Source organism: Ranitomeya imitator, chromosome 2 (assembly GCF_032444005.1).
Source record: "Ranitomeya imitator isolate aRanImi1 chromosome 2, aRanImi1.pri, whole genome shotgun sequence".
NCBI lineage: Eukaryota > Metazoa > Chordata > Amphibia > Anura > Dendrobatidae > Ranitomeya > Ranitomeya imitator.
Genome location: NC_091283.1, coordinates 35,860,052 through 35,881,993, shown reverse-complemented (window position 1 = coordinate 35,881,993; position 21,942 = coordinate 35,860,052). Strand labels below are relative to the sequence as shown.

Below are 21,942 nucleotides of genomic sequence, written 5' to 3'. Positions count from 1 at the left end.
ATTGTGAACAGTTAAGCAAGTTGTAGAGGAAATGATTTCTAATAGGGGTGCCCAAACTTTTACATGCCACTGTAATGGTCCAGTTCTGACAGGAGACTATGTATACAGGTATCATTCACAGCCGAGTAGCATATAATCTACGGTGCTTTGGACGGTGAAGTACGGGGCCCATCTATAACGTGCCGGGGCCACGACATGCGAGCTGCACCTCTGACCACACAGGATGCGGGAGGAGTGTGACTTCACTATGGATTAACCTCTGTACCCTCCACCATTACTCATTCACCTCGGTCATGTCAGTCATTTTCCTGTTTTTTTTTGCCTGGCGGAGTCTGGCGCGGGGCTGCACCTCCGATCACATACATTACTTAGCGTGAGCGTCATCCACTTGAAGTTTCCCCTTAACCTGATCTATTTCGACGTGTGTGAAGAACCCTGTGGCCAAAAAGAGAGAATCTGGATGATTCATGTATACCGAAATTATGTATACATTCATTATACTGGAACTATGTTACCGTCATCATCAATATAGGAAAGGGTTCTTTACAGTAAAAGCAGTAACTTCTAATTCAACGTCCTGAATGGGCACCTCTCTCCAGGGGCCCCATAGCAGCCTCTATTATATATACTCTATGCGTTTAGTACAAAGTCAATATCCTATGAACTTTTCACTGGCAAAATTGTTGAGTTCCCATGCAAGGCCGTCATTATCAATGTAAGAAAGGATTCTTTACGGTAAGAGCAGTCACTTCTTCATGTGTAAAGTTATTGGCCATATGTGTATTTCTAACCCACGTGACTGTGTAACGCTCTCCTTTTTTCATGCCGTAGGCTAGAAAGCAATGAAGGTGATGGCGCCTGGTGCCCAGCTGGGCCCGTCTACCCCAGTAATGAAGAATATCTACAGATAGACCTAAGGAACCTGCATTTCCTGACCCTGGTCGGCACTCAGGGTCGAGACAGCGGAGGTTTGGGCAAAGAGTTTGTCCGACATTACCAGCTGCGCTACAGCAGAGATGGGTACAAGTGGGCCCAGTGGAGAGACCGGTGGGGAAACGAGGTGAGAAGGTGGTGGAGGTGGCACCATGAGGGATGTCCTTCAATCCCAAGCGTCTGATGATGGAGTTCTGTTCTGTCTCATCTAGGTGATAGTCGGAAACGAGAACACGCATGACCTCGTCCTGAAGGACCTCGGACCCCCAATAATTGCCCGTTACGTTCGTTTCTATCCAATGGCCGACCGAGTCATGAGCGTGTGTTTGAGAGTGGAACTCTATGGATGTGATTGGCAAGGTGAGTCCACCACTCACTCCTCGTGTAGCTATGGCCTCCACCCCGAGGGTCTCACCAGTGCTTGGACCTGGACCATCTTCCTATTCTAGGATTGTCCTTATCTGGCTTCTACACGTCTTTTGTTGACTTCAATTTGTTTTTCATCCCACCACAGATGGTCTCCGCTCTTACACCTCTCCACCAGGAGACATCATGACCCTGGTTTCGGGGATGGTCAACTTAAACGACTCTACATACGATGGATTTACGGTTGGAGGGTAAATTTGGACACCTGTATAGACATCGTAGTATCTACCGCTATTTTATCGTGTATTTTTTAAAGGGATCCTAACTATGGACAGCAGGTGATAGAGCAGGAGGAGATGAGCAGATTGATTTATCATTTTTTGGAGGAAAATTTTTTTATAAATTGTATTTTATTCATTAAGTGTCCTGCTCTGTTTTTAGGAGTCCAGTGGGCGGTCCTTATGTGAGATTGCCATCTTTCCTTCATCCCTGTTCTTCCACTGTTTAGGAGTCCGGTGTACAGTTCTGTTCTGTGATTGACAGCCTTCCCTTAATCAGCGTGCATACAGAGATAGCTGTCAATCAGTGATTAGGACCGCCCACCGGACCCCTGAAGTGTTGTGAATTCTGTGGCAGAGCTCCCTCCTGTGGTCACAAGTGGTACTTCGGCTGATTCTCTCTGTGAGCTTCCGTTGGTGGAGGAAAGTGGTACTGCGGCTTCTGAGTTTCCTTCCTCAGGTGATGTGGTGAAGTCGTTAGGTGCTGCTCTATTTAACTCCACCTAGTGCTTTGATCCTGGCTTCCAGTCAATGTTCTAGTATTGGACCTGTTTCCTCCTGGATCGTTCCTGTGGCCTGCTGCTCTGCATAGCTAAGTTCCGCTTTTGCTTTTTGTTTGCTGTTTTTTTCTGTCCAGCTTGCTTATTTGTTTTCTCGTGCTTGCTGGAAGCTCTGGGACGCAGAGGGTGTACCTCCGTGCCGTTAGTTCGGTACGGAGGGTCTTTTTGCCCCCTTTGCGTGGTTGTTTGTAGGGTTTTGTGTTGACCGCAAAGTTACCTTTCCTATCCTCGCTCTGTTCAGAAAGTCGGGCCTCACTTTGCTAAATCTATTTCATCTCTACGTTTGTCTTTTCATCTTAACTCACAGTCATTATATGTGGGGGCTGCCTTTCCCCTTGGGGTATTTCTCTGAGGCAAGGTAGGCTTATTTTCTATCTTCAGGCTAGCTAGTTTCTCAGGCTGTGCCGAGTTGCATAGGGAGCTTTAGGCGCAATCCACGGCTGCCTCTAGTTGTGTTGGAGAGGATTAGTGATTGCGGTCAGCAGAGTTTCCATGTCTCAGAGCTCGTTGTATGTTTTTGGGTTATTGTCAGGTCACTGTATGTGCTCTGACTCCTATGTCCATTGTGGTACTGAATTACCAGATCATGACAGTACTGGAAGCCATAAGTACTAATGATTCTCAATAGAGGGAAAAAAGAAGTTCTGAGACCATTTTTTTTTCTCTGCACTGTGTTTTGCCTTTTTTTTCCCCTAGACATTTGGGTGGTTCAGGACACAGGTGTGGACATGGACATTCAGGGTCTGTGCTCTTCAATGGATAATCTCGTTATAAATGTACAAAAGATTCAAGATTTGGTGGTTCAGAAGCCAATGTTAGAACCAAGAATTCCTATTCCTGATTTGTTTTATGGTGATAGAGCCAAGTTTGTGAATTTCAAAAATAATTGCAAACTGTTTCTGGCCTTGAAACCTTGCTCCTCTGGTGACCCAGTTCAACAAGTGAGAATTATTATTTCTTTTTTGCGTGGCGACCCTCAAGACTGGGCATTTTCCCTTGCGCCAGGAGATCCTGCATTGAGTAATGTTGATGCGTTTTCCTGGCGCTCGGATTGCTGTACGATGAGCCTAATTCAGTGGATCAGGCAGAGAAAAATTTGCTGGCTCTGTGTCAGGGTCAGGATGAGATAGAGGTATATTGTCAGAAATTTAGAAAGTGGTCTGTACTCACTCAATGGAATGAAGGTGCGCTCGCAGCTATTTTCAGAAAAGGTCTCTCTGAAGCCCTTAAGGATGTCATGGTGTGATTTCCTATGCCTGCTGGTCTGAATGAGTCTATGTCTTTGGCCATTCAGATCGGTCGACGCTTGCGTGAGCGTAAATCTGTGCACCATTTGGCGGTATTACCTGAGCTTAAACCTGAGCCTATGTAGTGCGATAGGACTTTGACCAGAGTTGAACGACAAGAACACAGACGTCTGAATGGGCTGTGTTTCTACTGTGGTGATTCCACTCATGCTATCTCTGATTGTCCTAAGCGCACTAAGCGGTTCGCTAGGTCTGCCACCATTGGTACCGTACAGTCAAAATTTCTTCTGTCCGTTACCTTGATCTGCTCCTTGTCATCGTATTCTGTCATGGCATTTGTTGATTCAGGCGCTGCCCTGAATTTGATGGACTTGGAGTATGCTAGGCGTTGTGGGTTTTTCTTGGAGCCCTTGCAGTGTCCTATTCGATTGAGAGGAATTGATGCTACGCCTTTGGCCAAGAATAAGCCTCAGTACTGGACCCAGCTGACCATGTGCATGGCTCCTGCACATCAGGAGGTTATTCGCTTTCTGGTGTTGCATAATCTGCATGATGTGGTCGTGTTGGGGTTGCCATGGCTACAAGTCCATAATCCAGTATTAGATTGGAAATCCATGTCTGTGTCCAGCTTGGGTTGTCAGGGGGTACACGGTGATGTCCCTTTTCTGACTATTTCGTCATCCACCCCTTCTGAGGTTCCAGAGTTCTTGTCTGATTACCGGGATGTATTTGATGAGCCCAAGTCCGATGCCCTACCTCCGCATAGGGATTGTGATTGTGCTATCGATTTGATTCCTGGTAGTAAATTCCCAAAAGGTCGACTGTTTAATTTATCTGTGCCTGAGCACGCCGCTATGCGGAGTTATGTGAAGGAGTCCTTGGAGAAGGGGCATATTCGCCCATCATCGTCGCCATTAGGAGCAGGGTTCTTTTTTGTAGCCAAGAAGGATGGTTCACTGAGACCTTGTATCGATTACCGCCTTCTAAATAAGATCACGGTTAAATTTCAGTACCCCTTGCCGTTGTTATCTGATTTGTTTGCTCGCATTAAGGGGGCTAGTTGGTTCACCAAGATAGATCTTCGTGGTGCGTATAATCTTGTGCGTATTAAGCGAGGCGATGAATGGAAAACTGCATTTAATACGCCCGAGGGCCATTTTGAGTATCTAGTAATGCCATTCGGACTTGCCAATGCTCCATCAGTGTTTCAGTCCTTTATGCATGACATCTTCCGAGAGTACCTGGATAAATTCCTGATTGTGTACATGGATGACATTTTGATCTTTTCGGATGATTGGGAGTCTCATGTGAAGCAGGTCAGAACGGTGTTCCAGGTCCTGCGTGCTAATTCTTTGTTTGTGAAGGGATCAAAGTGTCTCTTTGGTGTTCAGAAGGTTTCATTTTTGGGGTTCATCTTTTCCCCTTCTACTATCGAGATGGACCCTGTTAAGGTCCAAGCCATCCATGATTGGACTCAGCCGACAGCTCTGAAAAGTCTGCAAAAGTTTCTGGGCTTTGCTAATTTTTATCGTCGCTTCATCTGCAATTTTTCTAGTATTGCTAAACCATTGACCGATTTGACCAAGAAGGGTGCTGATGTGGTCAATTGGTCTTCTGCTGCTGTGGAAGCTTTTCAAGAGTTGAAGCGTCGTTTTTCTTCTGCCCCTGTGTTGTGTCAACCAGATGTTTCTCTTCCGTTCCAGGTCGAGGTTGATGCTTCTGAGATTGGAGCAGGGGCTGTTTTGTCGCAGAGAAGTTCTGATTGCTCGGTGATGAAACCATGCGCCTTCTTTTCCAGGAAGTTTTCGCCTGCTGAGCGAAATTATGATGTGGGCAATCGAGAGTTGCTGGCCATGAAGTGGGCATTCGAGGAGTGGCGTCATTGGCTTGAAGGAGCTAAGCATCGCGTGGTGGTCTTGACTGATCATAAGAACTTGACTTATCTCGAGTCTGCCAAGCGGTTGAATCCCAGACAGGCTCGTTGGTCACTGTTTTTTGCCCGTTTTGACTTTGTGGTTTCGTACCTTCCGGGCTCTAAAAATGTGAAGGCGGATGCTCTGTCTAGGAGTTTTGTGCCCGACTCTCCGGGTTTATCTGAGCCGGCGGGTATCCTCAAAGAGGGAGTAATTGTATCCGCCATCTCCCCTGATTTGCGGCGGGTGCTGCAAAAATTTCAGGCTAATAAACCTGATCGTTGCCCAGCGGAGAAACTGTTTGTCCCTGATAGGTGGACGAATAAAGTTATCTCTGAGGTTCATTGTTCGGTGTTGGCTGGTCATCCTGGAATCTTTGGTACCAGAGAGTTAGTGGCTAGATCCTTTTGGTGGCCATCTCTGTCGCGGGATGTGCGTTCTTTTGTGCAGTCCTGTGGGATTTGTGCTCGGGCTAAGCCCTGCTGTTCTCGTGCCAGTGGGTTGCTTTTGCCCTTGCCGGTCCCGAAGAGGCCTTGAACACATATCTCTATGGATTTTATTTCAGATCTTCCCATCTCTCAAAAGATGTCAGTCATTTGGGTGGTCTGTGATCGCTTCTCTAAGATGGTCCATTTGGTACCCTTGTCTAAATTACCTTCCTCCTCTGATTTGGTGCCATTGTTCTTCCAGCATGTGGTTCGTTTACATGGCATTCCAGAGAATATCGTGTCTGACAGAGGTTCCCAGTTTGTTTCGAGGTTTTGGCGAGCCTTTTGTGGTAGGATGGGTATTGACTTGTCTTTTTCCTCGGCTTTCCATCCTCAGATTAATGGCCAGACCGAACGAACCAATCAGACCTTGGAAACATATCTGAGATGCTTTGTTTCTGCTGATCAGGATGACTGGGTGTCCTTTTTGCCTTTGGCTGCGTTCGCCCTTAATAATCGGGCCAGCTCGGCTACCTTGGTTTCGCCGTTTTTCTGCAACTCTGGGTTCCATCCTCGTTTCTCTTCAGGGCAGGTTGAGTCTTCGGACTGTCCTGGTGTGGATACTGTGGTGGACAGGTTACAGCAGATTTGGACTCATGTAGTGGACAATTTGACCTTGTCCCAGGAGAAGGCTCAACGTTTCGCTAATCGCAGACGCTGTGTGGGTCCCCGACTTCGTGTTGGGGATTTGGTTTGGTTGTCTTCTCGTCATATTCCTATGAAGGTTTCCTCTCCTAAGTTTAAACCTCGTTTCATTGGTCCATATAGGATTTCTGAGGTTCTTAATCCTGTGTCTTTTCGTCTGACCCTTCCAGATTCTTTTTCCATACATAACGTATTCCATAGGTCATTGTTGCGGAGATACGTGGCACCTATGGTTCCATCTGTTGATCCTCCTGCCCCGGTTTTGGTGGAGGGGGAGTTGGAGTATATTGTGGAGAAGATTTTGGATTCTCGTGTTTCAAGACGGAAACTCCAGTATCTGGTTAAGTGGAAGGGTTATGCTCAGGAAGATAATTCCTGGGTCTTTGCCTCTGATGTCCATGCTCCCGATCTTGTTCGGGCCTTTCATATGGCTCATCCTGGTTGTCCTGGGGGCTCTGGTGAGGGTTCGGTGACCCCTCCTCAAGGGGGGGGTACTGTTGTGAATTCTGTGGCAGAGCTCCCTCTTGTGGTCACAAGTGGTACTTCGGCTGATTCTCTCTGTGAGCTTCCGTTGGTGGAGGAAAGTGGTACTGCGGCTTCTGAGTTTCCTTTCTCAGGTGCTGTAGGTGAAGTCGTTAGGTGCTGCTCTATTTAACTCCACCTAGTGCTTTGATCCTGGCTTCCAGTCAATGTTCTAGTATTGGACCTGTTTCCTCCTGGATCGTTCCTGTGGCCTGCTGCTCTGCATAGCTAAGTTCTGCTTTTGCTTTTTGTTTGCTGTTTTTTTCTGTCCAGCTTGCTTATTTGTTTTCTCGTGCTTGCTGGAAGCTCTGGGACGCAGAGGGTGTACCTCCGTGCCGTTAGTTCGGTACGGAGGGTCTTTTTGCCCCCTTTGCGTGGTTGTTTGTAGGGTTTTGTGTTGACCGCAAAGTTACCTTTCCTATCCTCGCTCTGTTCAGAAAGTCGGGCCTCACTTTGCTAAATCTATTTCATCTCTACGTTTGTCTTTTCATCTTAACTCACAGTCATTATATGTGGGGGCTGCCTTTCCCTTTGGGGTATTTCTCTGAGGCAAGGTAGGCTTATTTTCTATCTTCAGGCTAGCTAGTTTCTCAGGCTGTGCCGAGTTGCATAGGGAGCGTTAGGCGCAATCCACGGCTGCCTCTAGTTGTGTTGGAGAGGATTAGGAATTGCGGTCAGCAGAGTTTCCACGTCTCAGAGCTCGTTCTATGTTTTTGGGTTATTGTCAGGTCACTGTATGTGCTCTGACTCCTATGTCCATTGTGGTACGGAATTACCAGATCATGACACTGAAGGCAGAGATTTAAAGGAGTGAATTAAAAGTTATAATCGGAGATTTAAAAAAAAAAAAAAAAAAAACTGTATATAAATCTACTCCGCTCCTCCTGCTCTATAGTACGCTGTCTGCAGATCACAGTGCATCTATAGTGTGATGGGTTCCCTTTAAATATATCCCGTAACTTGTACAATGTTATCTCTATCAAAGACGCAAATTAAAGGGATACTTAATGCACAAATGACACACTGTGTTATGTCAAGCACAGGACATGGGGATTAAGGTTCTTTTGGGGAGTTTTTGTGGAGACCACCAAACTTGTGGAGGAAGACCCCTCAAACAATATGCAAATAAGCTCTCTTCCAAGAGAATGGAAGCTGGCTCTCTAGTGCCACCTATTGGAATCAGCTGCCCTATAAGTCACTATAAAAATAATGCATTTCCCTTCCACAAACAGCGCCACCTCTGTCCGCAGGTTGTTTCCGGTATTGCAGCTAAACCACATTCTCCCAAGCTGCAATACCAGACACAACCCACAGACAAGTGTGGGGCTCAGATTGGGAAGGAGACGGCCACGTTTTTCTACTCCCGTACAACCGGGTAAATGCCATTTTGTCTCCCGCTGCAGGCTACATTACGGAGGACTGGGTCAGCTGACGGACGGAGTTATTGGGGCTGATGATTTCCTCCAGCACAAGGAGCAGGGGGTCTGGCCCGGGTACGATTATGTTGGGTGGAATGAGGCGAGTTTCCCGTCTGGATACCTGGAGATGGAGTTTGAGTTTGATGCCCTGCGGTCATTTACCTATATGAGGGTGAGTACTACACGTATAACATTGAGGGAGAGATGCTGCAGCTTCATCCCCCTCCTCCCTCCTTCCATAAACTCTGCAGGGAAACTAAAGGGTGAGGAAAGGGATACTTTCCCCTGATCGCTATTTCCCCGCATGGGTATGTTTGTTTTTATAGGCATGGAGAATTCTAGATCTTTCCTTTGATCTCTGCTCACCCGTGTCCCCGGCGTATCTCCCCGATCATTGGGCGCCTTTCATGCGTATAGAAACAAGCACAGCTGTGACGGAAGACATTGTAAAGGTCCTGCGCCCCGGTGCGTGAAGGGTCGTAATGCCATCTGCACCGGATAGCCCCCTAATAATGTATGCTGGCTGAACCAGCCACATTCGGTCAGCCCACTTATGTTAATTGGGGGTCTCCTGATTTTCCAGATGACAGGGAAAAGGCAGGTCGGGCATGTTGGATTTCAACATGCCCCATCCTTCATTCTCAAAAAGGTAAACCACCGCCAGAGATGTCTATTGATTCCTCCAGACAGCCCTTGCACATACATGGTCGGCCATGTTTGTAGGGGTTGGGTGAAACAGCTGTCGGCTGTAGCCAGTTTTCTAGCCTGCTGACCAGTCATGAGTAGCCTGGAGGTCCCATTTTATGACCATTCCTGCGAGGACTGCCCTCCAATAACTTCACTTCCCCCATCTTTCCCTCCAGGTACACGCTAATAACATGCACTCCAGAGGTGTCCAAGTGTTTCGCCGTGTGGACTGTTACTTCAAGCGGTCCCTGCACACCCCATGGGACGTCAGCCCGGTCACTCTGTCTCTAGCAATGGATGTCCGTGACCCGAGTGCCCGAACGGTCACCATGTCGCTGTCCGGCAGGCCGGCCAGGATCCTGCGCTGTCACTATTACTTCTCCAGTCCGTGGCTGCTGTTCAGCGAGATCTCATTTCTCTCTGGTCAGTATTTCCTTTACACACTTGTTGTTTGGTTGTGTTCTACCTTTTTCTTTTGGCCATGGAATAACAAAATGGGGAAGGATGACAGCAGGGAAGATACAAGACGGGAGAAGGCGCAGATAAAAACACTTTTAATACAATAATAAAGGCTAGCGCACTTCTGACTTGGTCTCGTCTCCTTTTTCTGTTGTTTCCGCCCCTTTAACTTTAATGGCTTGTTCAGAAATTTGAAATTAATGACTTTTCCTCCCATTGAAGTGAATGGGAGCGGAGCTGCAGTACCCAAGAATGACCACTGCACAGTGTATGGCGCTGTGGTGTTTCAGCCCCTGTACTTGTGAACAGTGGTGGTCCCGGGTGTCGGACCCCCTAAGGACAGGACATCAGCATCAAAGTTCTGGACAACCCCTTTAAACCGTCAGTTATATTTATACGACTTTTTATTTTGTTTCATGTAACTTGTGTTCTTCTGACCCAAAGATGTCTATGACTCATCAGAACCGGAGGAACCGAGTCCACTGCCCGAGCCTCGGGACGCCACGCTGCAACCTCCCACCACGGAGGCACCACAAGGCACCAGCCAAAAAACTGCATCGACTACCATAGGCAGCGCCAGTGAAACTGTTCATGGTGAGAACATCACAGCTAACTCTATCATTTATTTGTCACGGTTTGTGACTTCTCCATTTTCTGTCTGCCCGTCCCTTTACATTTCAAGTTGGGTGCGGAGATTAAAAAAATAAATTATATATAAATATTTATTAACACCCCAGAAACAGCGTCACTCTCATCTATAGGCTGTGTCTGGTACTGCAGCTTAGTCCCATTCACTTCAATACTGTAATTCCAGATGCAGACAGGAGTGGCGCTATTTCTTTAAAAAAAAGATTAAAACATTTTTTTTTCTTAGCAATCTTTAATTTTTATTTGAATTCGCCTTTTACATTATTTTCTGCCGTAGAAGCCGTCAGTGTTAACCGGATAAACCAGCCAATAGTCAAGGACGAGAGCAGCAATACCGCCATTCTGATTGGCTGTCTGATGGTCATAATCCTGCTCCTGTTGGTCGTCATTATCCTGATCCTGTGGAGGCAGCGCTGGAAGAGATTACTGGGGAAGGTGGGTGAAACCATTATGTATCTCGCAACCCACCGCTGCAGCTGGACACAAAGGTCGCATGTTCCCCCTGTAGGAAATTGTGCAGCTGTAAAAGGACTACATCTAAATTTAGAGCCATTTACAGAAGGAAGAGCAGCTCTGAAGCACAAACTGCTGCTCTCAAAACTGAAAGAGCGGGATTTATCTAAAATTAGAACCATTTACATGAAGAAGAACAGCTCTGAAGCACAAACTGCTGCTCTCGAAACTGAAAGAACAGGATTCATCTCAATTTAGAACCATTTACATGAAGAAGATCAGCTCTGAAGCACAAACTGCTGCTCTCGAAACTGAAAGAACAGGATTCATCTTAATTTAGAACCATTTACATGAAGAAGATCAGCTCTGAAGCACAAACTGCTGCTTTCGAAACTGAAAGAACAGTATTTATCTAAATTTAGAACCATTTACATGAAGAAGATCAGCTCTGAAGCACAAACTGCTCTCGAAACTGAAAGAACAGGATTTATCTAAATTTAGAACCATTTACATGAAGAAGATCAGCTCTGAAGCACAAACTGCTGCTCTCGAAACTGAAAGAACAGGATTCATCTTAATTTAGAACCATTTACATGAAGAAGATCAGCTCTGAAGCACAAACTGCTGCTCTCGAAACTGAAAGAACAGGATTTATCTAAATTTAGAACCATTTACATGAAGAAGATCAGCTCTGAAGCACAAACTGCTGCTCTCGAAACTGAAAGAGCGGGATTTATTAACATTTAGAACCATTTAAATTGAAAGAACAGGATTTATCTACATGTAGAGCAGTTTACGGTAAGAAGAGCAGCTCTGAAGAACAACTGCTGCTCTAGAAAACTAAAGAACAAAATGTATCTACGTTTAAAGCCATTTGCAGGAGGAAGAGCAGCTCTGAAGCCCAATCTTCTGCTTTATAAACTGAAAAAAACAACTGGATTTATCTACATTTAGATGCATGTATAGCAGGAAGAGCAGCTGTGAAGCACAAACTTCTGCTCTAGAAACTGAAAGAACAGGATTCATCTAAATTTAGAACTATTTACATTAAGAAGAGCAGCTCTGAAGCACAATCTTATGCTCAAGAAACTGAAAGAACATGCTTTTAGCTCTTCATTTAGAGCCATTTAGTTAAACTAAAATAACAGTTTTTTTTAATATTTAAGCTATGTAAAATAGTAAAAGCAGCTCTGAAGCACAAACTGTTGTATTAGAAATGGAAAGAACAGGATTCATCTACATTTAGAGTGGTTTACTATAAGAAAAGCAGCTCTGAATCACATACTGCTGCCTTAGAAAATGAAAGAACAAGATTTATCTACATTTAGAGCCATTTACAGGAGGAAAGCAGCTCTGAGGCACAAACTGCTGCACTTAAAATTGAAAGAACAGGATTTATCTACATTTAGAGCAGTTTACGGTAAGAAGAGCAGCTCTGAAGCCCAAACTTCTGCTTTATAAACTGAAAAAAAAAATGGATTTATCTACATTTAGAAGCATTTATAGCAGGAAGAGCAGCTGCGAAGCACAAACGTCTGCTCTGGAAACAGGAAGAAAAGGCTTTACGTACAATTTCAGCCATGTACGGTTGGAAGAGCAGCTCTGAAGTACATACTGCTGCAGTAGAAAATAAAACAACAGGATTTATCTACATTTAGAGCCAGATACTGTAGGAAGAGCAGCTCTGAAGTACATACTGCTTGCACTAGAAAATAAAAGAACAGGATTTACCTAAATTTAGAGCCAGATACTGTAGGAAGAGCAGCTCTGAAGCACATACTGCTGCAGTAGAAAATAAAACCACCGGATTTATCTACATTTAGAGCCAGATACTGTTGGAAGAGCAGCTCTGAAGTACATACTGCTGCAGCAGAAAATAAAAGAACAGGATTTATCTACATTTAGAGCCAGATACTGTAGGAACAGCAGCTCTGAAGCACAAACATTTGCTCTATAACATGAGAGAACGGGACATATTATCACCTGATTTCACTTGCTTTTGTTCGTCCCTCTTTGCAGGCGCAGCACCGTCCCTCGGACATTGATCTCACCGCCCGCCTGTCTCTCCCCTCCGACACCGTGGTCATCAACAACACTCAGAACCTGTCGCTGGCATCTAGACATGGCAGCCGCTACGAGCGCATCCTAACATCGGAGGGCGAGTACCAAGAGCCCAGTCACAACCCCCTCGCCAAGATGTCTACCCTGTGCCCGAATTCTGATGGAGCAGGTGAGCGCTCGTATGATGGGATGGTGCACGTCATGTGTGCGGTGTGTAGAGGGTTAATATCCTAGGTATATAATATGTGCATGTGAGCAGCGGTATATACTAAGTGCATGGTACTGGATATATGTGAGGGAAATGGAATCATTAATACTGCCTTAAGGGGGTATTCTCTGTGGCATAGGATAAGCCATGTATGCCTGATAGCTGTGGCTCCCACCTATCACCAGATTTGGGGTCTACCTCTACAGGCGGGATAAGATCCTGAAGATACAGGTGTATATACCCCTCACCTATTGCATCTGCGATTATCAGGCATTTATGGTGTATCCCTTTAAATATTAAGGGGCGTGGCCAGGGCATGGGGCGGGGCTTAGATGACTGGCGTATTAACAGAGCGTTGCGGGGCGGTATATCCCTGTGCATGCGTGTTTATCTAATTCCGTGTACTTGTCTGCATGGTGATGGCAGTATACACTATATACTCTGCATGTGTCTCTCCAGCTCTGCTGTTAAACAACCCGGCCTATGAGCTCCTGCTCTCCACCTACAGCCGGCCAATCACAGAGCCTGGTGGCGTGCAGGCTAAGCCAATCAACAGCCAGGGTAAGGGGCTGTCACTCCGGAGCTTCGGTCAGCTCCAACTCTCCCATCTCGCTGTCTCTATCTGTCTCTTAAGGACCGGAGAGTCCATGCCTAACGAGGTGTCTCCTACTATCTGCAGTGCTGGGACCGTCAGAGTTGTCATGGGGAACTCATCTATGGACTTAAAGGGGTAATCCCATCTCCAAGATCCGATCCTGATATACAGTAGGTGTAATAATAATAGTAACAAATCCCAACAATTAGAAATGCAGTACAGTTCTTCTGATTAGCTCACTTACCTCATGTGCATGGCATTGCAGTAGCTTAGGTATCCATGGTTACGACCAGTCCTATAGTGACAGTTAGTTAGTTAGACTGCTCTTAGAGTTTGTATCCATGGATACCTAAGCTACTGCAACGCCCTGCACATGAGGTAAGTGAAATGGCTAATCAGAAGAACTATGCTACATTTCTGATTGTTGGCATTTGCTAATATTATTATTATTACTCCTACTATATATTGGGATGGGATCTTGGAGAGGGGAATACCCCTTTAAAGGGGAACATCATACGAAAATAATAGTTGTGCAGAAAACATGACCCCAAATCTGAGATATAAAAGGACCCCCTATTATAGTGCTGGGCCAATTCTCCACCCCCATAGAGTCCTTCATGGGTTGTCACCCTCCAATACCAAAGGGCGTGGAACCAACCAGGACTAGTCCTCCTCCTCTGACGGCCCTATAGCAGACTGGTCGGGGGTCCGTGAACTTGGACCACATCGTAGACGAACATTCTTCTCTTTCCATCGTTCTCCCTGCACTGTCCCTTTTATTTCCCCCCTCTCCGCCTCCTTTAATATCCCCCCTACTTTACTCTTCTTCTCTCCCCAGAAGGCGGTTACAGAGAACTGGAGTCCCCTAAGCTCCCCATGTTGTGCCCCCCGAGCGTCCCCCACTATGCTGAAGCCGATATTGTCACCCTGCAGGGGGTGACGGGGGGTAACACCTACGCAGTGCCCGCCCTGACTGCCGACACGCTCACCTCCAAGGAACTGCCCCTTAGCAAGTTCCCCCGGGGGCATCTTCTATTCCGGGAGAAGTTGGGGGAAGGGCAGTTTGGAGAGGTAAGTGTCCAGCACTACAGGAACACTACGGCTCCATTATTGCACATGCACCTCTTCTTTTTTTAGTCTATTTTTTGGTGTTCTTTGCCTGTTCCTCTTTTGTCTATTATTGTTTTTTGTTCCTTTTTTTTTTTTTTTTAAGTCGATTTCATATGCCTTCACCTGTTTTGTTGTTTTTATTTATTTATTTTTTCCATGTTTGCCTTTGTTAGCGTGGATTTAGTTTTCCACAAGTTTGTGGACGCTTCATCAATTGCGACTTAGAATGATTTATTTTTTTGTACACCTGAATAATTTTGCACCAATTTTTGCCGACTTTTTGATCTAAAAATGCATAAATAAGGAAAAAAAGACAAAAATAACAGCATTTTTTAAATGTTGCTCAAAATTTTCCTTATTTTGAAGAAAATGTCAATGATTGCAAGACGAAAAATGAAAAAAGGCCAATGATGAAGGGGGCCGTTACAGTCTGTCTACTGTTTTGTTGACCGCCCTTTAGACCTCTTCATTTCTTTTGTTTCTTCCCTGTCCTCTTTTTTGTGCCTGGATACTTTTTTTATTGCTTTTTTTGGCACCAAACAGCGGCTCGGGGCCTGTTTTTGTACCTTGTTTTGATGTCTTCCTCGGGTTTTTTGACACCCATCCTTGTAGGCCCATTATTTCCTGGTGGCCACTTATGAGCCGCTTTCTTCTTCCTCTCGATTCCCCACTTAGGTTTAGTTTTAGGAAAATCCGATTACTAAAGCAAACTAAGAAGGCGAATACCATGACATGGCTGCTATCTATAGGGTTGTCAGGCAGAACATCGCTTGCAATCAGTCTGATCTTCACCCTAGGCCAAAAAAAGGCCTAAAATTGTCTTACTAACCAGATTTTTGTAAAAGGAGAAACCCCCATATTATATCTTACGGCTTCTCGGAGCCCTCCCCCCATATTTGTGCGTCTTGTGACTTCATCGCTCTTTTCCAGGTTCATCTATGCGAGGTTGTGAATCCCCACGAGCTGCCAGTTCTTCAGTTCCCATTCAACATGCGCAAAGGCCGAAGTCTTCTCGTGGCGGTCAAATTACTACGGTCGGACGCAAATAAAAATGCCAGGTAAATTAACCATTTGAGTACTGATTATAAAACTGAATGTACCCCCTAACTGTCCATAGAAAATGCTACATCCCAGTACCCCTTGATGTCTAGGCGTCAACCCCCATCGGTTTGTCAGGTTCTTGCCTTCATCCCTGATCACTGCTTGTTTTCTGTTGACTCTCAGGAGCGACTTCCTGAAGGAACTGAAGATTTTGTCCCGTCTGAGCGACCCACACATCATCCGCCTGTTGGGGGCCTGTCTGGACGAGGATCCGCTTTGTATGATTACCGAGTACATGGAGAATGGAGACCTTAACCAATTTCTCAGTGCCCATGAGTTGGCCAAGGAGGATGAGCGCATGGAGGATGGACATAACCCTCCGTGTATTAGGTGAGCAAATCCTATACATGGCTATTGGGGAAACTCCAGACATTTGGCAGCTTCATGCATTGGATCTTCTGTTAATCTAAAGAATATGACCTGCCACAGATCTCACCAAGATTGACATACTACCAGAGCCAGATTTGGAGAGGGTGGACGGCACATGACCTAGTGTCTTCACCACCACCACCCCGGGAATCGAGGAGGGCTTTATTATCTACATTGCCAGACCAGGCTCGTTGTTCTAATGCTTCTTAAAATGACAAGGTGATCAGGAGAATTGGTTGCACAGTGGGAATTGGGTACTTTTCTTGCCATTTACCTTGTAGGGTGCATGGGATGCAACCCACTTGGGAAATGGAGGTGCCCTTGGTGGGCCATTTGCTGACACTTTCTATTTAAGAATGATCAGGTGTGTCACTCTCCACTGTGTCTCAGCAACAGCCATGAACTTCAGTGGCAATGTTTGTGGATCCCAGAGGTGGGATGGGAGGCCCACCATTTTTTTTTGCCCAGCAGCCTCCACCAACCTTAGTCTTGCCCTAGCTGCAAACCCCATAGCGGTACCAGACAATTAAAATTAATTTGTCCACAGAGTTAAATCAAATTGTTCCCACGGGTACTAGGGGCCATGATGGACATGCTCCAAGTTGTAGTTTACAAATAGCTAAATGTTGAAGAGCGCAGATGTGCGCGACACATTCATAGAACCTGGTGATAACAGATTGTGTGATCTAGTCTATCTTCTTCTCAGCTTCCCCAGCCTCCTCCACGTGGCCTTGCAGATTTGCTCCGGTATGAAATATCTCTCGTCACTTAATTTTGTACACCGGGACCTCGCCTCTCGAAACTGCCTGGTGGGCGAAAACCTCACCATTAAGATCGCCGACTTCGGTATGAGCCGAAACTTGTACGCCGGAGATTACTACCGCATACAGGGCCGGGCAGTGCTGCCGATCCGGTGGATGGCTTGGGAGTGTATACTCATGGTGAGTGAATAGCCCGATTTGCTACTTAGGAGTTTGAGAAAACTGGGTGACAATCGTTATGGAAGCTGTAATGGCGGCCACATTAGACATAAACAGAAACACTGACTCTTCCCTCTCTGCTGTCCACATCCGTAGGGTAAATTCACCACCGCCAGTGATGTCTGGGCCTTTGCAGTGACGCTATGGGAGATTTTCATGATGTGCAAAGAACAGCCATACGGGGAACTGAATGATGAAGACGTGATTGAGAATGCTGGGGAAGTTTTCAGGGACAGTAAGAAACAGGTGAGTATGAGGACAAGTAATGGTGATATCCTACAGGTGACCAGAGACATACATTTTATTTATTTATACTGCCATATACAAAGCTCATACCTGTGCAATGTAGATCATGAGAAGATGGGGCAGATTAATGCTAATTTGCATTAATAAAACTGGATTATACTGTAGAGCTGTATTCTTAATTCTGCTGGTTCAGTCACTGTGTACATACATTACTTATGTACTGATCCTGAGTTACATCCTGTATTATACCCCAGAGCTGCACTCACTATTTTGCTGGTGCAGTCACTGTGTACATACATTACTGATCCTGAGTTACATCCTGTATTATACCCCAGAGCTGCACTCACTATTCTGCTGGTGCAGTCACTGTGTACATACATTACTGATCCTGAGTTACATCCTGTATTATACCCCAGAGCTGCGCTCACTATTCTGCTGGTGCAGTCACTGTGTACATACATTACTGATCCTGAGTTACATCCTGTATTATACCCCAGAGCTGCGCTCACTATTCTGCTGGTGCAGTCACTGTGTACATACATTACTGATCCTGAGTTACATCCTGTATTATACCCCAGAGCTGCGCTCACTATTCTGCTGGTGCAGTCACTGTGTGCATACATTACATTACTGATGCGGAGTTACATCCTGTATTATACTACAGAGCTGCACTCACTATTCTGCTGGTGCAGTCACTGTGTACATACATTACATTACTGATCCTGAGTTACATCCTGTATTATACTCCAGAGCTGCACTCACTATTCTGCTGGTACAGTCACTGTGTACATACATTAGGCTACGTTCAGACTAGCGTTGTGCTAGTGTGCGTCGGGTTCGCGTCGGGCGACGCAGCGGCGACGCACGCGTCATGCGCCCCTATGTTTAACATGGAGGACGCATGCGTTTTTGTTTGTTGCGTTTTGCGACAAATGCGTCTTTTTTGCCGCAAGCGTCGGACCAAGAAAACGCAACAAGTTGCATTTTTCTTGCGTCCGATTTTCGGCAAAAAATGACGCACGTGTCGCAAAACGCAGCGTTTTTGCGTGCGTTTTGCCGCGTTTTTGCGTGCGTTGTGCGTTGCGTCGCCGACGCAGCGGCGCACAACGCTAGTCTGAACGTAGCCTTACTGATCCTGAGTTACATCCTGCATTATACTTCAGAGCTGCACTCACTATTCTGCTGGTGCAGTAACTGTATACGTATATAAATTGCAATACCAAATATTCTATACACAAGATGGGCACTATTCGGACATGCTGGGATTTGTAGTTTAGTAGCAGCTGGATTGCCACAGGTTGGGAAACATGGCTCTGCTTGTTAGAATAAGCATGATGGGGGGCTGTAGTTGATTCTGTCTGCATGGTCTTGGTTCAGGCTGTAGTTAATGATCCATTCTGTGTCTTTTGCTCCTGCAGATCTCTCTCTCCCGGCCTCCGCCCTGTCCCCAGTCCCTCTATGAGTTAATGCTGCAGTGCTGGGCCAGAGACTGCAGGGAGCGGCCATTGTTCCAGGACATCCACGCTCTGCTCACCTCTCACGCCCTCTGCTGTCCTACTGTGGAAGTGAAGGAGTAACCGGGGCACTATTCACTGCACTTTCCGTTACCTGCTTCATCATCTTACTCCTCGGCATCATTTCTGGGCTCCTGTCATCAGAAAGCCTTATACACGGCCTGTAGGATGGAGGAGACGTCGTGTGTCCCACTGCAAAGTGTCTCATCCCGTCATACACACTGGATGCCCCAGCCATAGGGAAGACGTGACCTCTACAATGTGAAATGGAACCTCGCGCTGCCCTCAGTACACTGGATTTATCATGACCCTAGCCCTGACTCAATATGGTGGCCGTTAAAAACTGATCAAAACAGATTCTGCCCCTTTAACAAGTCCATGAAGTGAAAAAAGTCCACAAAGAACATTATTCACAAATGTCCTGAGCTCTTAAAGGAATTGTCCACTTCACAAAAGCCATAATTGGAAGGGTCTCGATAATAAAGTTCAGCTCTCAAAATCTGGAGGAGCACAAAGCAATGTTCTACGGCCATTATTGGGCGCTCGGTTGGTTGGGATATTGGTCGTGCCTACTGAAATCTGGCATTTTTCTCGTTAGCGCCCTATGAATATACTGTATGTGATGCTCCAGAAAAATGGCGTCGATGGTAGAGCTCAGATCCTCCAGCATTGAAGTTGAGATCCTCCCCGATGGGTTGGGGTCTTATCGCTGTACTCATCCCTGTTGTTCTAGTTTACTGTATGAGAACCTTCAAGTGTGACGAAGCCTGGAGGGAACATTCGCCTTTCCAGAAAAATCGCTCGTTTTCAGCCCCCCATCTCTGTACCATAAGTCTTACTGCTGCTGGTTTGCCCAAGTCTTCAGGCTTCGCATCCTAAAGTCTGTCCAAGCGAGAAACCTGATATTTCAAGAATGCAAAAAATGAGCGGCATCTATCCGGAGCCCCTCGCCAGGCTTCACCTCCATCATCATCCCACGCTCTGGAATCCTTATCCACCAGCGATGCCCCCTCACTTGACATTCTGCACAAACATCTGCTGCGGAGACGTGCGCTGGGTGGGCACATTTCTCAAACACTCCTTTAACTAATCTAGAAAAGTTCTGACGCACTCCAATACTCCAGACTGCATCTCACGGCCGCCTTCCGATTTCAAAGGCTTCTCCATGAAGGGACATCTCACCCCTACAACTCCGGCGGCCGTCTCGCCACCGTCTGCTCGGTCTGGACTTCTTTAGACAATTCTCCTTTCTTCCAGTGCATGGAATGATTCCAGCTTCTGGAGCAGAAGAATACATACATTGTGTGAGGGTCTCGAGATGAAAATGTCAAGGATGCTTGTAACCCGAAACTATTTTCTACATAGGAAAAAAAAATAAATCAGAAAATAAATCTGATTATATCACGTGGGGTGTATTAATGAGCCCTGGAAATACATTGTGAGAGTTGATATTTCGATTTGCACGGACGGTGGGAGGCCTCCGATAGGACGTTACCAAAACTTTGGCCAAAATGACGTTGCTGAAGAATTTCCTTTGCGGGTCTTGTGAATGACCCCTTGGCCACTCGCTGGCAGCCCCATAGATGGTTGTAGCAGCCTGGGGACCTCGAGACGTCTTGATCTTCCATAGATGAAAGCTGTATGGACTCTTGGATGGTCAGCAGTGAGGAGGCTCGGACATTCGCACGCTACGGCCCGATCTGTATATATAGTTCTGCTAATTTAAAGCTTTACATGAGATTGTGTTACTTTTTTATATGATGTTAATATATAGAGATTGGCTGAATATCACTAATTTGCAGAAATAAAGATTGACTTTTTTTTTCTAGATTCTTTTAGACACATTGGTCCCTGTGGTTTTTCTTGCCGTAGTTTGTTATTTTCATTGACCTTTAAAAGGGATATTCCAGTGTCAAAAAGTAATGGGAATTACTAGAATAGGTCCCCACTTTGTGATTGGTGGAGGTCCCATCTCTGGGACACCATCGATTAGCTAGAACAAGTCCCCACTTTGTGACTGGTGGAGGTCCCATCTCTGGGACACCATCGATTAGCTAAAACAGGTCCCCACTTTGTGACTGGTGGAGGTCCCATCTCTGGGACACCATCGATTAGCTAAAACAGGTCCCCACTTTGTGATTGGTGGAGGTCTCATCATGGGGACACCATCAATTTGCTAGAATAGGTCCCCACTTTGTGATTGGTGGAGGTCTGATCTCTTGGACATCATTGATTAGCTAGAATAGGTCCCCACTTTGTGACTGGTGGAGGTCCCATCTCTGGGACACCATCGATTAGCTAAAACAGGTCCCCACTTTGTGACTGGTGGAGGTCCCATCTCTGGGACACCATCGATTAGCTAAAACAGGTCCCCACTTTGTGATTGGTGGAGGTCTCATCATGGGGACACCATCAATTTGCTAGAATAGGTCCCCACTTTGTGACTGGTGGAGGTCCCATCTCTAGAGACGTTCTCCACTTTGTGAATGGTGGAGCTCCGATCTCGGGGACACCATCGATTAGCTAGAATAGGTCCCCACTTTGTGATTGGTGGAGGTCTCATCTCTGGGACACCATAAATTAGCTAGAATAGGTCCCCACTTTGTGACTGGTGGAGGTCCCATCTCTGGGACACCATCGATTAGCTAAAACAGGTCCCCACTTTGTGATTGGTGGAGGTCTCATCATGGGGACACCATCAATTTGCTAGAATAGGTCCCCACTTTGTGATTGGTGGAGGTCCGATCTCTCGGACATCATTGATTAGCTAGAACAGGTCCCCACTTTGTGATTGGTGGAGGTCCCATCTCGGAGACACCATCGATCCTGGCACTCAGAGCTATGGCTTCTTCACTGTATCCCTGACAGGTCTGGTGGGATGAGTCAGGTCAGGACTGGGGCCCCATCATTCTTAGGATCAGAGGTTGGACCCCCGCCATGTAAGATGATGCGACCCCTAGCGATATTGCATCACTACATGAGATGTGAATCCCGCCTGGCTGACCAGTCGATGGGCCAATTTAGTATTACATGCTGGCAACTCAGCATTCAGATAATAGACAAGACGGTCCGGGTCTATAATAGGAGCAAACCTTCTCTCTAAAGCCCCCGTAGAGATTAGCTCATCGGTGGGCGCTTGTT

At 46.2% G+C, this 21,942-nt stretch overlaps 1 protein-coding gene across 5 annotated transcripts in view; it reads left to right on the top strand.

Moving 5' to 3' along the window:
• The window catches only part of DDR1 (discoidin domain receptor tyrosine kinase 1), a 29,518-nt gene extending 8,877 nt beyond the window's left edge, over positions 1-20,641 (top strand). For 2 of the 5 annotated variants that reach the window (XM_069746457.1, XM_069746458.1), the window contains exons 4-18: positions 832-1,060; positions 1,146-1,293; positions 1,448-1,550; positions 8,356-8,542; positions 9,234-9,480; positions 9,961-10,110; positions 10,442-10,599; positions 12,637-12,847; positions 13,346-13,447; positions 14,320-14,552; positions 15,522-15,649; positions 15,816-16,022; positions 16,768-17,002; positions 17,138-17,287; positions 18,706-20,641. In XM_069746457.1, coding sequence (XP_069602558.1) covers positions 832-1,060; positions 1,146-1,293; positions 1,448-1,550; positions 8,356-8,542; positions 9,234-9,480; positions 9,961-10,110; positions 10,442-10,599; positions 12,637-12,847; positions 13,346-13,447; positions 14,320-14,552; positions 15,522-15,649; positions 15,816-16,022; positions 16,768-17,002; positions 17,138-17,287; positions 18,706-18,864 — 2,647 coding nt within the window. In that variant the 3' untranslated portion in view covers positions 18,865-20,641. The remainder of the gene's footprint in view (positions 1-831; positions 1,061-1,145; positions 1,294-1,447; positions 1,551-8,355; positions 8,543-9,233; positions 9,481-9,960; positions 10,111-10,441; positions 10,600-12,636; positions 12,848-13,345; positions 13,448-14,319; positions 14,553-15,521; positions 15,650-15,815; positions 16,023-16,767; positions 17,003-17,137; positions 17,288-18,705) is intronic. The other 3 variants (XM_069746460.1, XM_069746459.1, XM_069746461.1) reach the window with 3 other exon arrangements.
• Positions 20,642-21,942: the final 1,301 nt, after the last annotated feature.